This window comes from Hylobates moloch, unplaced genomic scaffold (genome assembly GCF_009828535.3).
Source record: "Hylobates moloch isolate HMO894 unplaced genomic scaffold, HMol_V3 SCAFFOLD_19, whole genome shotgun sequence".
NCBI lineage: Eukaryota > Metazoa > Chordata > Mammalia > Primates > Hylobatidae > Hylobates > Hylobates moloch.
In genome coordinates, this window is record NW_026652294.1 from 59,178,711 (window position 1) to 59,194,423 (window position 15,713).

Here is a 15,713-nt window from a genome sequence, read left to right on the forward strand (position 1 = left end):
ACACAATGGTATTTGTCTATCTAAACATAGAAAACATACAGTTTTAAAAAATGGTATAAAAGATTTAAAATACTACAACTGTGTAAGGCATTTACCATTTGTAGCACCAGAAGTTGCTATAAGTGAGTGAGTGGTGAGCCAGTGAGTGGTGAACGAATGTGAAGGCCTAGAACATTACTCTATACTACTGTACACTTCATAAACAGTGTATCCCTAAACTCCACTAAATTTATAAAAAATGTTTTGTTTCAATAACAAATTAACCTTAGCTTATTCTAACTTTTTAACTTTATTAACCTTTAATTTTAAAAAACTTTTTGACTCTTTTGTAATAACAATTAGCTTAAGACATACACATTTGTACAGCTATACAAAAATATTTTTTCTTTGTATCTTAATCCCATGGACTTTACTATTTAAAAAAATTTTTAAAAACATTTTTGTCAAAAACTAAGACACACACACTAATCTAGGCCTAGATGGGGTCAGGATCATCAAGGTGTCACTAGGTGATGGGAATTTTCCAGTTCCCTATCATATGGGACCAATGCTGTATGTGTGGTCTGTAATTGACCAAAACTTTGTTATGCAGCACATAACTAAATGAGAAGACATCTTGTGTTGATGAGTCGGAAGACTTAATATTATAAAGATGGCAGTACTCCATAAATTGAGTTACGATTAAATGCAATCCCCTTCAAAATTCCAATGGCATGTTTTGCATAAATGAACAAGCTGATCCTAAAATTCATGAGCAATTGAAAGGATCCTTAAGAACTAAACCCATCTTGAAAAAAAACAAAGTTGGAGTACTCTTACTTCCTTATTTTGATGCTTGCTACAAAGCTATAGCACTGGCATAAGGATAGGCACATGGACCACGGAAATAGAAGTGAGAGTCCAGAAATAAACCTATACATCTATGGCAATTAATTTTCAACAAGAGTGTCAAGACCATTCGATGGGGGAAGAATAGTCTTTTCAAAAAATATTGCTGGAACAACTGGACATCTACCTGCAAAATAATTAAGCTGGAGTCCCAACCTCACACCATTATTTAAAAATAAACTCAAAATGGATCAATAACCTAAATACAAAAACTAAGACCATAACATAGGGTAAGTCTTTAAGATTAGATTTTAAAACATAAGGGTAAACTTTATGACACTGGATTTGGCAATGTATTTTTAAATGAAACCAAAAGCATGATCTACAACAATTTTTAAATTATATAAATTGGGCTTCAAAATTAAAAACTTTAACATTATTAAAAAAGTGAAAAGGCTACAGAATGGGAGAAAATATTTGCACATCACATATCTAATAAGAGTTCAGTGTCCTGAATATATGTTAAAAACTCTTACAATTCAATAACAATGAGACAAACAACCCGATTTTAAAATGGACAAATGCTTTGGGAGGCTGAGGCAGGAGGATCACTCGAGGCCAGGAATTCAAGACCAGCCTGGGCAACATATGGAACCCTTATCTCTACACACACACACATAAATCTTTTTTTTTTTTTCTTAATTAGCCAGAGTCATGACAGGTGTGCTGAAGAAGACCACTGGCCTTCTGGGATTGGCTGTATGCGAGAGTCCACAAGAGAGGCTAAGAATATTGTACACAAAGATTTTTTATGTTCTTGAGCAAATCCATAAAAATGCAGCATATAGGAAGTATACAGAACAGATTACAAATGAGAAGCTGGCTATGCTTAAAGTGGAACCAGATGTTAAAAAATTAGAAGACCAGCCGGGCGCATTGGCTCACTCCTGTAATCCCAGCACATTGGGAGGCCAAGGCAGGCGGATCATCTGAGGTCAGGAGTTTGAGACCAGCCTGGCCAACATGCTGAATCCCCGTCTCTACTAAAAATACAAAAATTAGCTGGGCATGGTGGTGCATGCCTGTAGTCCCAGCTACTTGGGAGGCTGAGGCAGGAGAATCGCTTGAACCCAGGTTGCAGTGAGCCGAGATCATGCTACTGCACTTCAGCCTGGGCAACAGAGTGAGACTCTGCCTCAAAAATTAATTAATTAATTAATTAAATAAATAAAAAATCAGAAGACCAACTTCAAGGCGGTCAAATAGAAGAGGTGATTCTGCAGGCTAAAAATGAGCTAAGTCTGGCAAGAAAAATGATGCAGTGGAAACCATGGGAGACTCCTGCCAATCAGTGGAAATGGCCAATGTAATTATTAAACTACTCTGGTAGGTTGATGGGAAACTGATGTAATTAAATATTCTGTTACACTAAGAGTGTGTGGCAGGTGCAGTGGCTCACACCTGTAATCCCAGCACTTTTGGAGGCCAAGGCAGAAGGATCATTTGAGGTCAGGAGTTTGAGACCATCCTGGCCAACATGGTGAAACCCCGTCTCTACTAAAAATACAAAAATTAGCCGGGCATGGTGGCACCCACCTGTAAACCCAGCTACTCAGGAGGCTGAGGTAGGAGAATCGCTTGAACCCAGGAGGCAGAGGTTGCAGTGAGCTGAGATCGTGCCATTGCACTCCAGCCTGGGCGACAGAGCAAGACTCCGTCTCAAAAAAAAAAAAAAGGCAAAGAACCCTTGTGTACTGTTGGTGGGATTGTAAATTGGTACAGCCATATGTAAAACAGTAAACAGGTTCCTCAAAAAATTCAAAATAGAACTATCATATGATCCAGCAGTCCCACTTCTGGATAGATAGCCAAAAGAATTGAAAACAAGGTCTGTCTCTAAGAGACATTTGCACACCCATGTTCATATCAGCATTATTTACAATAGCCAAGAGGTGGAAACAACCAAAATGTCCAATGACAGATGAATGGTTAAACAAAATGTAGTATATACGTGCAACAGAGTATTATTCATCCTTAAAAGAGAAGGAAATCCTGTCACTTGCTATAACATGGATGAACTTCGATAACATTATGTTAAATGACATAAGCCAGTCACAAAAAGACAACTACTGTTTGATTCCATTTATATGAGATACTTAGTCAAAATCATAGAAACAGAAAGTAGAATGATTACCAAAAGCTGTGGGTAGGGGGAAAGGAGTTGTTTAATGAGTATGAAGTTCCCGTTTTGCAAGATGAAAAAGTTCTGGAGATCTATTTTACAACAATGTTAATATATTTAACATTACTGAAGTGTACACTTCGAAACGGTTTAGATGATACATTTTGTGTTATGTATTTTTTAACCACAATTAAAAATGCATTAAATTTTTTTTTTAAATGAGACAAGGTGTCATTATGTTTGCCCGGGCTGATCTCAAACTCCTGGCCTCAAGAGATCCTCCCATCTCAGCGTCCTAAAGCGTTTGGATTACCAGTGTCAGCCACTGCGTTTGGCCACCCTAAAATATTTTTAAAAGGAAAAACAAACAAAAAAACCTAGCCCATAGTTTTAGACTTTCTCTTTGCCTCACATTAATTTACTCCCACTACTTCAATAAAAATAATTAGGGCGAAAAAAACAGGGGGAGCTAAGAGCTTGTACAGACATTTCTCTAAAGAAGATATACAAATGGCCAACAAACACATTAAAACATGCTCAACATCATTAGTCATTAGGGAAATGCAAATCAAAACCACAATGAGTCTCTACTCCAGAAGCTGAGACAGGAGGATGCTGGAGGCCAAGAGTTCCAGACCAACAGGATCTCGCTTTGAGCAACAAAGCAAGACCCTGTCCCTACAATAAATTTTTAAAAAATTAAAAAAATAACAAGTGTTGGCCATGATTTTGATAAAGTGCGGTCCTCATACATTGCTGGTGGGAATGTAAAATGGTTCAGCTGCTGTGGAATACAGTTTCAGTTTCTCCCTGAGTTGAGAATAGAATTACTATATGACCCAGCAATTTCACTCTTAGGTATATACCTAAACTAATTTAAAACAAGTACTCAAACACAGAAGAACTATTTACAATAGTTAAAAGGCAGAAAGAACCCAAATGTCTATTAATGGATGAATGGATAAACAAACTGCAGTCTATATCTACACTAGAATATTGAGCCATAAAAGGAGTGAAGTACTGATACATGCTACGACTCAAAAGATTAGAAGACAGACACAAAAGGTCAATATTGTATGATTCCATTTTTATGAATAGGTACATCAACTGAGACAGAACACAGATTGGTGGTTGCCAGGACCTGGTGGAAATGGGGAAGGGGGAGCAACTGCTTAACAGGGTACAGGGTTTTCTTTTAGGATGATGAAAATATTTTGGAACTATATCGATAGAGATGGTGGTTGTACAGCATTGTGAGTGTACTAAATGCCACTGAATTGTTCACTTTAAAATGACTGGTTCTGTCAATTTCACCTCAACAAAAAAATTACATACAGTACTCAGATTTTAAAAAGCATCTTTTCACCAAGATTCCATGAATTAATGCGAGATGATCAAAGAGGATTCAGTAGAATCGTTCAACTTCGGTCGTAAAACAGTCCTAAACTCAAACCTTTGTGACACTAAAGTGGGAAGACGGTATTTGATAATTTTAGAAAGTAAAAATTATTCTTGTTTACTTGGTCTCGAACTCGAACTTTTTTTTTTTTGTGGCGGAGTCTCTCTGTCGCCTGGGCTGCAGTGCAGTGGTACGATCTGGGCTCACTGCAACCTCCGCCTCTCGGGCTCAAGCGATTGTCGTGTCTCAGCCTCCCTAGTAACTGGGACTACAGTCGCCACCCCACCACGCCTGGCTAATTTATCTATTTTTATTAGAGACGGAGTTTCGCCATGTTGGCCAGGCTGGTCTCGAACTCCTGACCTAAGATGATCCGCCCGCCTCAGCCTCCCAAAGTGCGGGGATTACAAGCGTGAGCCACCGCGCCCGGCCTTGCCCTCCTATTTTGGTACCGTCAGATGCAAAGTGTCCGGGACAGAAGTGGGGCTCCACTGGCGCCCAGCTGCAAAATCCAGGCAACGTGGAAACGACTAGACAGGGAACGGGCTAGCCCTCAGAATTACACGCAGGCTCGCCTTACCAGACGACCATTACTGGCACAACCTTACACCCACACCCAACCGACTTCACCTCCCAGGCCCTGATTAATCTCGACCCCGGAAGTGCCGCCCACCCATGCTCACTTCCGCTATCCGGTACTTCCGCTCATCTCGCGAGAACTGAAAGCGCCTATGTGACCTGCGCTAAGCGGAAGTTGGCCCTCTTTTTCGTGGCGCCTCGGAGGCGTTCAGCTGCTTCAAGATGAAGGTAGGTGGTGGTGGCGAGTGTTGGACTGGGTTTGGGGATCGTGAATCGAGTCCCAGAACGCGGCATTGCCTCAGTTCCAGCACTCCAGGATCCTGGCTTTAGGTGGAGAAGGGTCTCAAGTAGGAGAAGGCTCGCCTTTCTGGGGCATGGAGCTTTTTGGCCGAGCGGATGGCAGGCGATTGCGGCTGGAGCCGCGGCGGGCCGGGAGCGCCATGGTGGCGTCCCCGCGCCCAGCCGGGACGGATGCGGCGTGTTGCCCAGTTTGCGGCAGGCCTGTGGTGCGGCTCTTGACCCCGGCTTTCTTGCTTCGGGAGGGTGAACGGCTGCGGAGTGCCCTCGCCCCCAGAGTCATTCTGCGGGGCTTGAGGGGAAAACGTCCTCCTGAGTGCGGCGCTTCTTGACTGCTACTCTGCTTTCACGTGCTTTTAGTGAGTACAGTCGGCATCTTATATTTCCTGCTTGTGTGGAGGCAACATGAAAGGCTTTTTGCAGTGGAATTAACTTTGTAGATGGCTCTACAATTACCTGTGTAGATAGTTTCTTAAACTATTTCCCCCCGCTTTTAATCCTTAGCTGAACATCTCCTTCCCAGCCACTGGCTGCCAGAAACTCATTGAAGTGGACGATGAACGCAAACTTCGTACTTTTTATGAGAAGCGTATGGCCACAGAAGTTGCTGCTGACGCTCTGGGTGAAGAATGGAAGGTAAAAGTTGACGATCAAATTGTTGCAGCTGTTTAAGTCAGGGACGGTAAACGCCATTGGTAACTGGTATTTGGAATGGGGTTCGGACTCCGGGTTCTGGCTTCTGACCTTTGGTAAGTTGCTTCTGAATGCCACTGTATAAAGTAGAGGTATTACCTTGGGGTGGGGGGGGATGTGGAGTAAGCCATAAAATATACGTAAAGTTTACATCAACATAATTCTTGCCCTGCATCATGCATTTGGCAATGTGTCACATAGCTGTACTCCTAATCCCCAAAGTGCCAAGAAGGGTTGTATCTGATTTGTTTGTTGCTGTTTGATATTTTATCTTCTTAGTGCTGTTATCTCTAATAAAACATCGGTTACAAATGCGACTTGAAAGACATTTGATAATCGAACTTGACAAGTAGGGAATATAGACAAAACTTACTGATCAGAGAAAACGTGCTTAAGTTCAAATTGGTTTTCATAATTATACTTTCTCATATAGGTGTGGTTCACAGAGGTCACAGTCCTGTAATATATAATTTTGGAATAGAAATAGTAAATGTGTCATTCATTGTATGCTCTTGCAGGGTTATGTGGTCCGAATCAGTGGTGGAAACGACAAACAAGGTTTCCCCATGAAGCAGGGTGTCTTGACCCATGGCCGTGTCCGCCTCCTACTGAGTAAGGGGCATTCCTGTTACAGACCAAGGAGAACCGGAGAAAGAAAGAGAAAATCAGTTCGTGGTTGCATTGTGGATGCAAATCTGAGCGTTCTCAACTTGGTTATTGTAAAAAAAGGTGAGGGTTACTTATGTTCAATTTTCGCTGAAATTGATTTAAAGCCAGTTGTCCAAATGCTTATTCATTTGCAGTATCCAAACTTACAGACCAATGGATTTGTTTCTTTACCATCAATTAAACATTAAACATTCTGATTTAGGATTCTTAAGTTGTTGAATTAAAATCCCTTCAATTGTCTCTTCTAAGGAGAGAAGGATATTCCTGGACTGACTGATACTACAGTGCCTCGCCGCCTGGGCCCCAAAAGAGCTAGCAGAATCCGCAAACTTTTCAATCTCTCTAAAGAAGATGATGTCCGCCAGTATGTTGTAAGAAAGCCCTTAAATAAAGAAGGTAGGAGGGATTATGCAGTTAGGGCTTGCTTAATTTTGGTAATTTGTCTATCATTTTGTGTGCATATCAGAAGATAAGTATGTGCCTTTGGAAGGCCTTAGCACTATTCACTTGGAGTTTTTACAAAAAATATTTGGGGGTGGCCAGCATACCCGGTTGGTATTAATCCTTATTATATCCAGTGCCTTGTAGAGTGCAGTAATGTTGAAAATCTGCCTGTGAATCTTTGATGTATACATTATCCAAAAATAACTTGACTTTAAGACCATTGCTATCTGGTTTAAGAGTCACATGCTTGAGAATTCTGGGACTATTGTCTCACCACCACACTTCGTAATTTTATATCAGATGTTCTAAATTATTAATATTTTTTAAGAGATGAGGTCACACTATGTTGCCCAGGCTGGTCTTGAACCCTTGAGCTCAAGTGATCCTCCCACCTTGGTCTCCTAAAGTGCTGGGATTGCAGGTGTGAGCCACCACATCTAGCCCGTAATTATTTTTTGGCTTACAAAGAAGTTGCTTTAAACTTCTGTTTCATCTGTAGGATATGCACAGTTATATATTAACATAATGCCACTGTTATTTTAGTAAAACTGGAAGGTAGTAAAAGCCTGGTTATTTTTCAGGACTTGGTTTTCCTTATATTTTTATAATATTTGACCGATCTTCTAGATTTCTGTGTGGAGGCAAAAAGCATTTTAGAATAGTTCTGATTTGATTTTAAAGGCCTCAATACAGGTTTTCATAGATGCTGTTAATGAAGCTTATGTTTATTTCTGATGTTTTTAAAGTAGATGTGGATTCTAACAAAACAAGTACTGAAATGATTGAGTCCTTTGAATTTTTAGGTAAGAAACCTAGGACCAAAGCACCCAAGATTCAGCGTCTTGTTACTCCACGTGTCCTGCAGCACAAACGGCGGCGTATTGCTCTGAAGAAGCAGCGTACTAAGAAAAATAAGGAAGAGGCTGCAGAATATGCTAAACTTTTGGCCAAGAGAATGAAGGTTAGTCTAAGATGATTTGAGGGGGTGTGAGGAGTTCGACCTGGCTTTGGATTTGCTTCTTTACCCCAGAAAGGCCTTAACTATATGCTGTTTTGTTTTGTTTAGGAGGCTAAGGAGAAGCGCCAGGAACAAATTGCGAAGAGACGCAGACTTTCCTCTCTGCGAGCTTCTACTTCTAAGTCTGAATCCAGTCAGAAATAAGATTTTTTGAGTAACAAATAAATAAGATCAGACTCAGATCTCTGTTGACTTTTCATTGCTGATAGAAAACTACATAAATGAAGAGAGGGAAAGTTAGGCCATAGAAAATGGGGATATGTATATATGGTAATCCAATGGTGGATAAAATCAGACCTACTGTGTGGTAGTGGAAGGCAAGGTCAATGTACAGGGGCTCCTTTTGGGGGATGGGTGGCACAGGAAGGGATTCTGAGCATAAGACATCTGCCTCTTCAGAATGGCATGGAACTTAGGGGAAATGATGGGACTATTAATCTTTTTTAAGCACTATACACAATACATGAAAATTGACCTTGTGAAGATGAACATGTCTTCTTTTTTAAAAGGTAACTTTTAAGGCATAGTTTTAGTGGCTAACCATCTTAAAACGAAGGTTTTTAAACCATTTCAAATTGCTTTAACAAAGCTTTTCAACTCCAGTGAATTGTTAGGCTGTTTCACACACTGAAAAGGAAGTGACTAAAAACATTCTTGGATCAGTGAAAAATGCACAAAGTATCTATTTTTTCCTAATAGTTTCTATGCTAACTAGCCTATTCTGCCAACATCAGGATCTTTAGAAGAAGACACATTAGGCTTTAAGGTTGAAGTAATGCAAACTCTTTGTTGGCACTACTGTAATAGCTTTACAGAGCAGAATTCTAAATGTTGTTAAATGTACATGTGAATCACCTAGGGATCTGGTTAAGGCACAGATAGATAGATAGATAGTGATTGAGGAGTGGGGACTCACATTTTTACATTACTAAAAAGCTCCCAGGTGTGAGGCCAGTTAATGCCAGTCCCTCGACACCTACTAAGATTCTTTATTCCTCTTACTACATGGTGTTAAAAAGCTACATAACATGAAAAGAATCTTAGCTGGCAATTAATAATAGTATGCAGAACTTAAAAGGCAAAGGGGATAGCCAGGTGGGGAGGGCAAGGCAGCTGGATCACCTGAGGTCAGGAGTTCGAGACCAGCCTGGCCAACATGGTGAAACCCCATCTACTAAAATACAAGACAATTAGCCACTGGTGCCTGTAATCCCAGCTACTTGGGAGGCTGAGGCAGGAGAATCGCTTCAACCAGGGAGGTTGAGGTTTCAGTGAGCCAGGATCACACTTTTTTTTTTTTATCTTTGAGATGGAGTGTCAGTCTTGACATCCAGGCTTGAGTGCAATGGCGAGATCTCAGCTCACTACAACCTCCGCCGCCTGGGTTCAAGCAAGTCTCCTTCCTCAGCCTCCCAAATAGCTGGGATTATAGGCATGCGCCACCACACCCAGCTAATTTTTGTATTTTTAGTAGAGTCAGGGTTTCACCGTGTTGCTCAGGCTGGTCTCAAACTGGCCTCAGGTGATCCACCCACCTCAGCCTCCCAAAATGCTGGGATTACAGGCGTGAGCCATCGCACCCGGCCGATCACACTGTTGCCCAGCCAGGGCGGCAGAGCAAGACTCCATCTCAAAAAAAAAAAAAAAAAAGCAAAGAGGAGAAATTTGGCATTTTGCCCAAAGCTAAAAGGACTGAAACAACCACAGAGAGGAACTTAAAAGCCACGAGGTGAGTCCAGTGTATGCTCCAAAGTTTTGTATTAACCAGTTCTTGTTTGATTATGATGCACAAAACATGAGAACCGCCCTGCTTTCTGAAAATTGAGTGCAGCCACAAAATAAGGACAGTCTGTTTCTCCTTAGACATTTTTTTTTTCTTTGACACAGGGTTTCACTCCTACGCCCTGGATGGTGAGCAGTGGTATGGCTCACTGCAGCCTTGACCTCCTGGGGACTACAGGTGTGCACTGTGGCTAGTTTTTGTGCTTTTTGTAGAGTTGTGCTATGTTACCCAGGCTACTCTTGAACTGGGCTCAAGTGATCCGCCTGCCTTGGCATCCCAAAGTGTTGGGATTACTACAGGCGTGAGCCACCATACCCAGTTCTCCAGAGACACAGGCAAGTCATTCTGACGTGTTATTAACTATGCAGGTTGTGATCAACCTATACAATTCATTCGTTGGAAGAAAAAAACATCGCTATCAAACCCCAAACCAATATAAGGTACTGCTAAGTAATCTGGACAAATTTGAAAGATTGCTTTTAGAAGTTATCAGGATTAAAGTTGCATACAGTGCTACAAGTCATTCCAGGTACTTCTAAATCTTTCCATAGTATTGTTTTTGTCTTACAAATTTTTAGTGGTACCCTCTCTGTGGTGGGTATTGGAAAAAGCCTTTAAAAATTTGTAACAAGAAATCAGTCCCAATATCTAAATGGCAGCAGCAGACTAAAGTTTTCAAGGTAGAGATCTTTACATATTTTTTTTAATGGGAAGCGCTTCAGTAAGTGAAAATTTAGTTCAAGTTACGAAGACTCCAGTGAAGAAATGGAAAAAACAAAATATTGGAATTCTAAAGATTACAGATTTCAGGAGGCTTAATGTAACAGAAAACAACAAACAAGAATTTTTCATTTTATTCAACCTTAGTTTTTATATGCAAGGTGATTCCAAACTTCTGTTGGGTCAGTAAGTGTTAAGTATTAAAACTAGTACCAAGTCTTGAGTTGCAAAAATATATACTCTCAGACAGTGCAAAAGATCCATTTTGAAGGTAATGAAAATTGTACATAATTTCTGACAAGTTGTTTCATTTAGCATTTTCACAATAAATTCACACTAGAATTCTGCATAGGTCAGATTAACCCTGAACTGTTGAAAGACTGGTACAATAACTATAATTTGTAAATGGTTACATCAGGTAGAAGGGAGTTAGGTTGTTACTGTACCATATGGAAGTAATTTTACTGTGAAAACTCATTTAGTTATCTGCATAATTACTGTAAACACACACAAAACCACTGGCTTTTTAAACCATGCAGAGTTAAGGCAAACTTACTGTTCCTAAGGGATATTTTTTAATTAAAGGCATGATAAATGTCAAAGTGAGGCATGTGAGATCATGATTTTCTTAAACCTACTGGCAACAAGTTTAATAAATTTACAGTTTTAAGACTTAATTGATTCAACCTAAAAACACAGTATTTACAAATGCACATTTTTACTCACAAGCATACAAATCTATTATACAAGAATAAAACTGTGTGCAGTGCAAGTTTATCCCACAGGTTTTAAAAAGCGATCAATACCAACAATGTATGTGCCTGAAAAAAGATTTCATGTTCAGTGACATACATTTTAGCATTTTCAGCATGTTCCAATGAATTTCATAGATTATTAGGCAGCTGATTGAATTTCATTTTAACTCTCTGATGATTGATTCATTTGTTCCCATTTTAAAACTATTGCAAATTAACATATTGGGAAGAGGATAGAAGTAACTGGATAATCAAGATAAAACCCGTTAAGCAAGATGATACATAATATGAAAGATGTATTATGTTGGTACAAAAATAATTGCAGTTTTTGCCATTAATAGTGGCAAAAACCACAATTACTTTTGTGCCAACCTAATACATTAAAGTTAGGGAAGGCAGCTGTCATCAGATTTTCAGGTAATTTTAAGATTAATGACTACAGACAAGTTTAGTAGTAGTCATTTATTTAATAGTCAATGAGACCCCTTTCAGAAAATTGTATTGCAACATGCAATCTATTTTAATAAATATACACTTAAAATATGGCTGTATATACACATACCTACACAGCCCTACACATATACACACACAAATATGTTGCGCTTTTTTTTTTTTTTTTTTTTTTTTTGAGACAGTCTCACTCTGTCACCCAAGCTGGAGTTGCAGTGGCGTGATCTCCGTTCACTGTAGCCTCTGCCTCGGTTCAAGCGATTCTCCTGCCTCAGCCTGAGTAGCTGGGACTACAGTGGTGCGCCTGACTAATTTTTGTATTTTTAGTAGAGACAGGGTCTCACCATGTTGGCCAGGCTGGTCTTGAACTCCTGGCCTCAAGTGATCCACCCACCTTGCTCAGCCTCCCAAAGTGCTGGGATTACAGGCCTGAGCCACTGTGCCCGGCAATGTTGCTTTTATAATTGAGATATTTCATTTGTTTTGGGGGTTAGGCAAATTTAATTTGCCATTCCTCAAACTCAGTAACTTCAAATATAAACAATGCCTAGAATGAATATGGTTCCTCATTATTTCTATCAAACTACTACAAATACTGAAGAATCCCAAAGTAGTTTTCCACAGAGGCAGAAAAGCAGTTCAGGAGTTGAAAATCTTCAATGTTAATAAGCCCTGGGACATTTAAATGGCATTTCATATTTCAAGATGATGCAATATGAATCATAATTCATTATATATTGTCCCCAAGAGTTACTTCAATTCCGTATTCACCAGTTCTTACGATTTGGAAAACAAACCCTTGAATGTTTCCAGATTAAATCTAATCCCCAAGGCTTGTGTGTCAAAATTCTAGTGAATCTCTATTTAAATGAGAGGTGCTCCAAAACACTTCCTGCACCACTCAACACTGGCACTTGGTGGAGCATCAATTTTCTGCAACTTTTCAAGAATCTCTGAAGACAGACTATTGTATGCAATTCCATATTCATTGTCAAATGCCTCTGAAAGAAATTTTCAAAAATGAAGTTGTAATTTGTTAAGAAAGACAATAGCTGTTCATTTCAAATTGGTATTGAGTCAAATTATATGTATCTGAACTACATATTTAGAAGTAGAAATCTTTTAAATCTTTTATACATACTGGCTACATTTTTAAAAATTACTTTTGAAAATAAAATATAAAACTTCCTTTCATAATCTTTTATTAACCAACTTACCAATATCAATATTCTCTCTTCCTAGAGACACTAATGATAAGAAGAGGATTTCTCTGTATAAACTCCTATAAAACAAATATGTTTTAAAAGTTAATGGGCAAATAGCATAAAAACACAGATGTCTTTTTTTTAATGGTGAAGACATTAAGTTCTGTCATCCAGTTAACAGTAATATACCTATGTCAATGTCCTGGTTTTAATATTACATGACAGTTAGTTATACGAGGTATCACATTTGGAGGAAGCTGCGTGAGGCTACATTGAATTCTGTACTATTTTTGTAACTTCCTGCAGGTTTCTATTCCAAATTAAAGTTAAAACATAGTTAATGGGCATAAAGCTTCACACTACTAACAATTAAAAATGGCTTAACTTTATTACATTTCAACAATACATAACTGTTTTAACTCTAATTTCTAATTAAAATTTACAAAAGCAGAGTCTTCTCTCATCTTTTGTCACTTGACAAAGTAACAGATTAATTTCTAAGTAAGTTAGGGGTCTAAAACCCTTGACACAAACAATGTAAAAGGTGGTGTGGTCTCTTTACTATTTAACCCAATAGCAAAGGACAGTTCACCTTTATTTGGTTTGTGAGCATTAAAATGTCACAAATGAAACACTAAAAGTGAGCTTCATGACTCAGTTGTTAAAGATGAGAGGAAAACTTAAGAAATGCACTGATGTACAGAGAAAAAAAAAAGTAGGAGGTAATGCTGATTCTAGTGACACTTTGTATCACTTTCTTTAGAAGCTTCAGAAGCCATAATATGACATTTCTAATATTACATTCCTGTCCTTAAACTACAGATGCTTGAAGCAAGCTACTCATATTACAGACTGTGAAGAAGGTCATCTCTACCTCAACTATTGATAGTAAAAATGGATCCATCCATTTTCATTATCAATTCTTGCCCTGTCACTTCTGAGATTATCTTCAAAGATGCCATGACCTAAGAAACTTGAAGAGGACCGTGGAAACATTAGTAATATTTGATATACGCGATTACACACACTTTTCTGAAGCTTCTACTGCAAAATTCACTTATGCTGAGGAGGGGATGAGTACCAATCTGAGCATATTAGCAGACAATAGTGACAGGAGCACAGCTCCATATCCTTTGTAGTTCACTGCGTCTATCCCTTTCCTAAATTGTTTCTACTCCTATTCCCATATTCTCTTATGTCCAACAAAAGAAAAGATGTGCGGATATCACAGGCTCTGAATAAGTGGTACATACGTTTATCAATGTTAATAAATAAAATTATAGGTTTCCAGCAAACAGCAGTGATGTTTCCAAAAGACAGTACATTTTAGATCAATGAATGATCTTCTTAAAACGTAATCTATTTCCACTCTTTTTTTTTTTGAGACAGGGTTTTGCTCTTGTCACCCAGGTGGCAGTGCAGCAGTGTGATCACAGCTGACTGTAACCTTGACCTCCTGGGCTCAAGAAATCCTCCTGTCTTACCCTCTCAAGTAGCTGAGGTCACAGGCACATACCACCCCTGCCAAATTATTTTTTGTAGAGATGGGGTCTTGCTATGTTGTCAGTCCAGTCTCAAACTCCTGAGCTCAAGCAATCCTCCTGCTTTGGCCACCCAAAGTACTGGGATTACAGGCGTGAGCCACCATGCCAAGCCCCCAGACACTTTTATTATGTGTTCGTGTTCAAGTAGGAATGCATATATCTGTGTAGCACTTAAAACAATCAGATGTTTTGCAATGAGTATGTATTTCTTTGATAACTAGAGATTTTTTTTAAAGTAAGATAATTTTTTAAAAACATGAAATGACTGAGTGGTGGCAAGCAAAAAATACTGGATTATTACCTTTGTCTTTTCATGCCTGGCTTCATTTGCTGTGAAAGTAGGTTGATGGGTTTAAGAACATTATTGTGCTGAATACTCTGCCTGATGGTTTCTACTAAAGTGCTTGTTTCTTGTTGTTCCTCTGACAGGAGAGATGATTTCTTTTCAGAATCTAACAATAAGAACACAGTAAGTTTTTTTCCAATTATTACTATTATTATTATTTTTTTTGAGACAACATCTCACTCTGTTACCCAGGCTGGAGTGCAGTGGTGTGATCATGGCTCACTGCAACCTTCATCTCCCAGGCTCAAGTGATCCTCCCACCTCAATCTCCCAAATAGCTGGGACTACAGATGTATGCCACCAGGCCCAGCTAATTTTTGTATTCTTTGTAGAGACAGGGTCTCACCAGGTTGCCCAGGTTGGTCTCAAACTCCTGGGCTCAAGCAATCTGCCTCCCAAAGTGCTGGGGTTACAGGCGTGAGCCACTGTGCCCGGTCCCAATTATTTAAAAAGTTTTTTTTTCCAGAGTTGTGGCATTTTCTCCTTGCTTAACCAATATCACCTCCCCACTACTAGTAAAATTATGTGGCAATGTGCCCAACTAAAAAATATTTTCCCTGCTTGCTCTCTTCAAACAGGCAGACCTGTCACTCTGCCTTTCTCTTCTAATATATGGTGGCTTACTGCCTGAGGCTGGGATGTGATAGCTTGTACTCCAGCAGCCATAAAAGCAGGTGCAACAGAAGGAATCTGGATCCCTGATGACAGAGGAGTTGTCTAGCAGTACTAGACTGTCTAGTACATAACTTTTTTTCTTTTTTTAAAAAATGTACTTACTTAATTTTTGGAGACAGGATCTCA

General features: G+C 39.3%; 4 protein-coding genes across 8 annotated transcripts in view; 2 read left to right on the plus strand and 2 right to left on the minus strand.

Moving 5' to 3' along the window:
- Window positions 1–5,013, minus strand: part of ACER2 (alkaline ceramidase 2) — a 125,443-nt gene extending 120,430 nt beyond the window's left edge. The window contains exon 1 of the mRNA XM_058431050.1: window positions 4,862–5,013. The gene's annotated coding sequence lies outside the window, so the exon portion shown is untranslated. The remainder of the gene's footprint in view (window positions 1–4,861) is intronic.
- Window positions 1,521–2,534, plus strand: LOC116459108 (NADH dehydrogenase [ubiquinone] 1 alpha subcomplex subunit 5-like). Of its 2 annotated transcripts, none has more exons than XM_032753917.2 (2): window positions 1,521–1,759; window positions 2,071–2,534. In XM_032753917.2, exons 1-2 carry the CDS (start codon window positions 1,543–1,545, stop codon window positions 2,196–2,198), a joined length of 345 nt encoding a protein of 114 aa, XP_032609808.1. In that variant the 5' UTR covers window positions 1,521–1,542; the 3' UTR covers window positions 2,199–2,534. The 2 variants fall into 2 exon arrangements, with proteins under 2 accessions (XP_032609808.1, XP_031995274.1); XM_032139383.2 differs by having other exon boundaries at window positions 1,521–1,619; window positions 2,057–2,534.
- Window positions 5,014–5,076: 63 nt separating the features above from the next.
- On the plus strand, window positions 5,077–8,291 carry RPS6 (ribosomal protein S6). Its single transcript, XM_032139391.2, has 6 exons — window positions 5,077–5,216; window positions 5,790–5,921; window positions 6,497–6,707; window positions 6,897–7,043; window positions 7,895–8,052; window positions 8,158–8,291. The coding sequence occupies exons 1-6, from the start codon at window positions 5,211–5,213 to the stop codon at window positions 8,251–8,253; spliced, it is 750 nt and encodes a 249-aa protein (XP_031995282.1). The 5' UTR covers window positions 5,077–5,210; the 3' UTR covers window positions 8,254–8,291.
- A 2,241-nt stretch (window positions 8,292–10,532) lies between these two features.
- DENND4C (DENN domain containing 4C) overlaps window positions 10,533–15,713 on the minus strand; it is a 143,993-nt gene continuing 138,812 nt past the window's right edge. For all 4 annotated transcript variants that reach the window (XM_032139385.2, XM_032139386.2, XM_032139384.2 and 1 more), the window contains 3 exons: window positions 14,868–15,018; window positions 13,035–13,099; window positions 10,533–12,818 (listed from right to left, as the gene is read on the minus strand). In XM_032139385.2, the coding sequence (XP_031995276.1) occupies window positions 12,682–12,818; window positions 13,035–13,099; window positions 14,868–15,018 (353 nt within the window). In that variant the 3' untranslated portion in view covers window positions 10,533–12,681. The remainder of the gene's footprint in view (window positions 12,819–13,034; window positions 13,100–14,867; window positions 15,019–15,713) is intronic.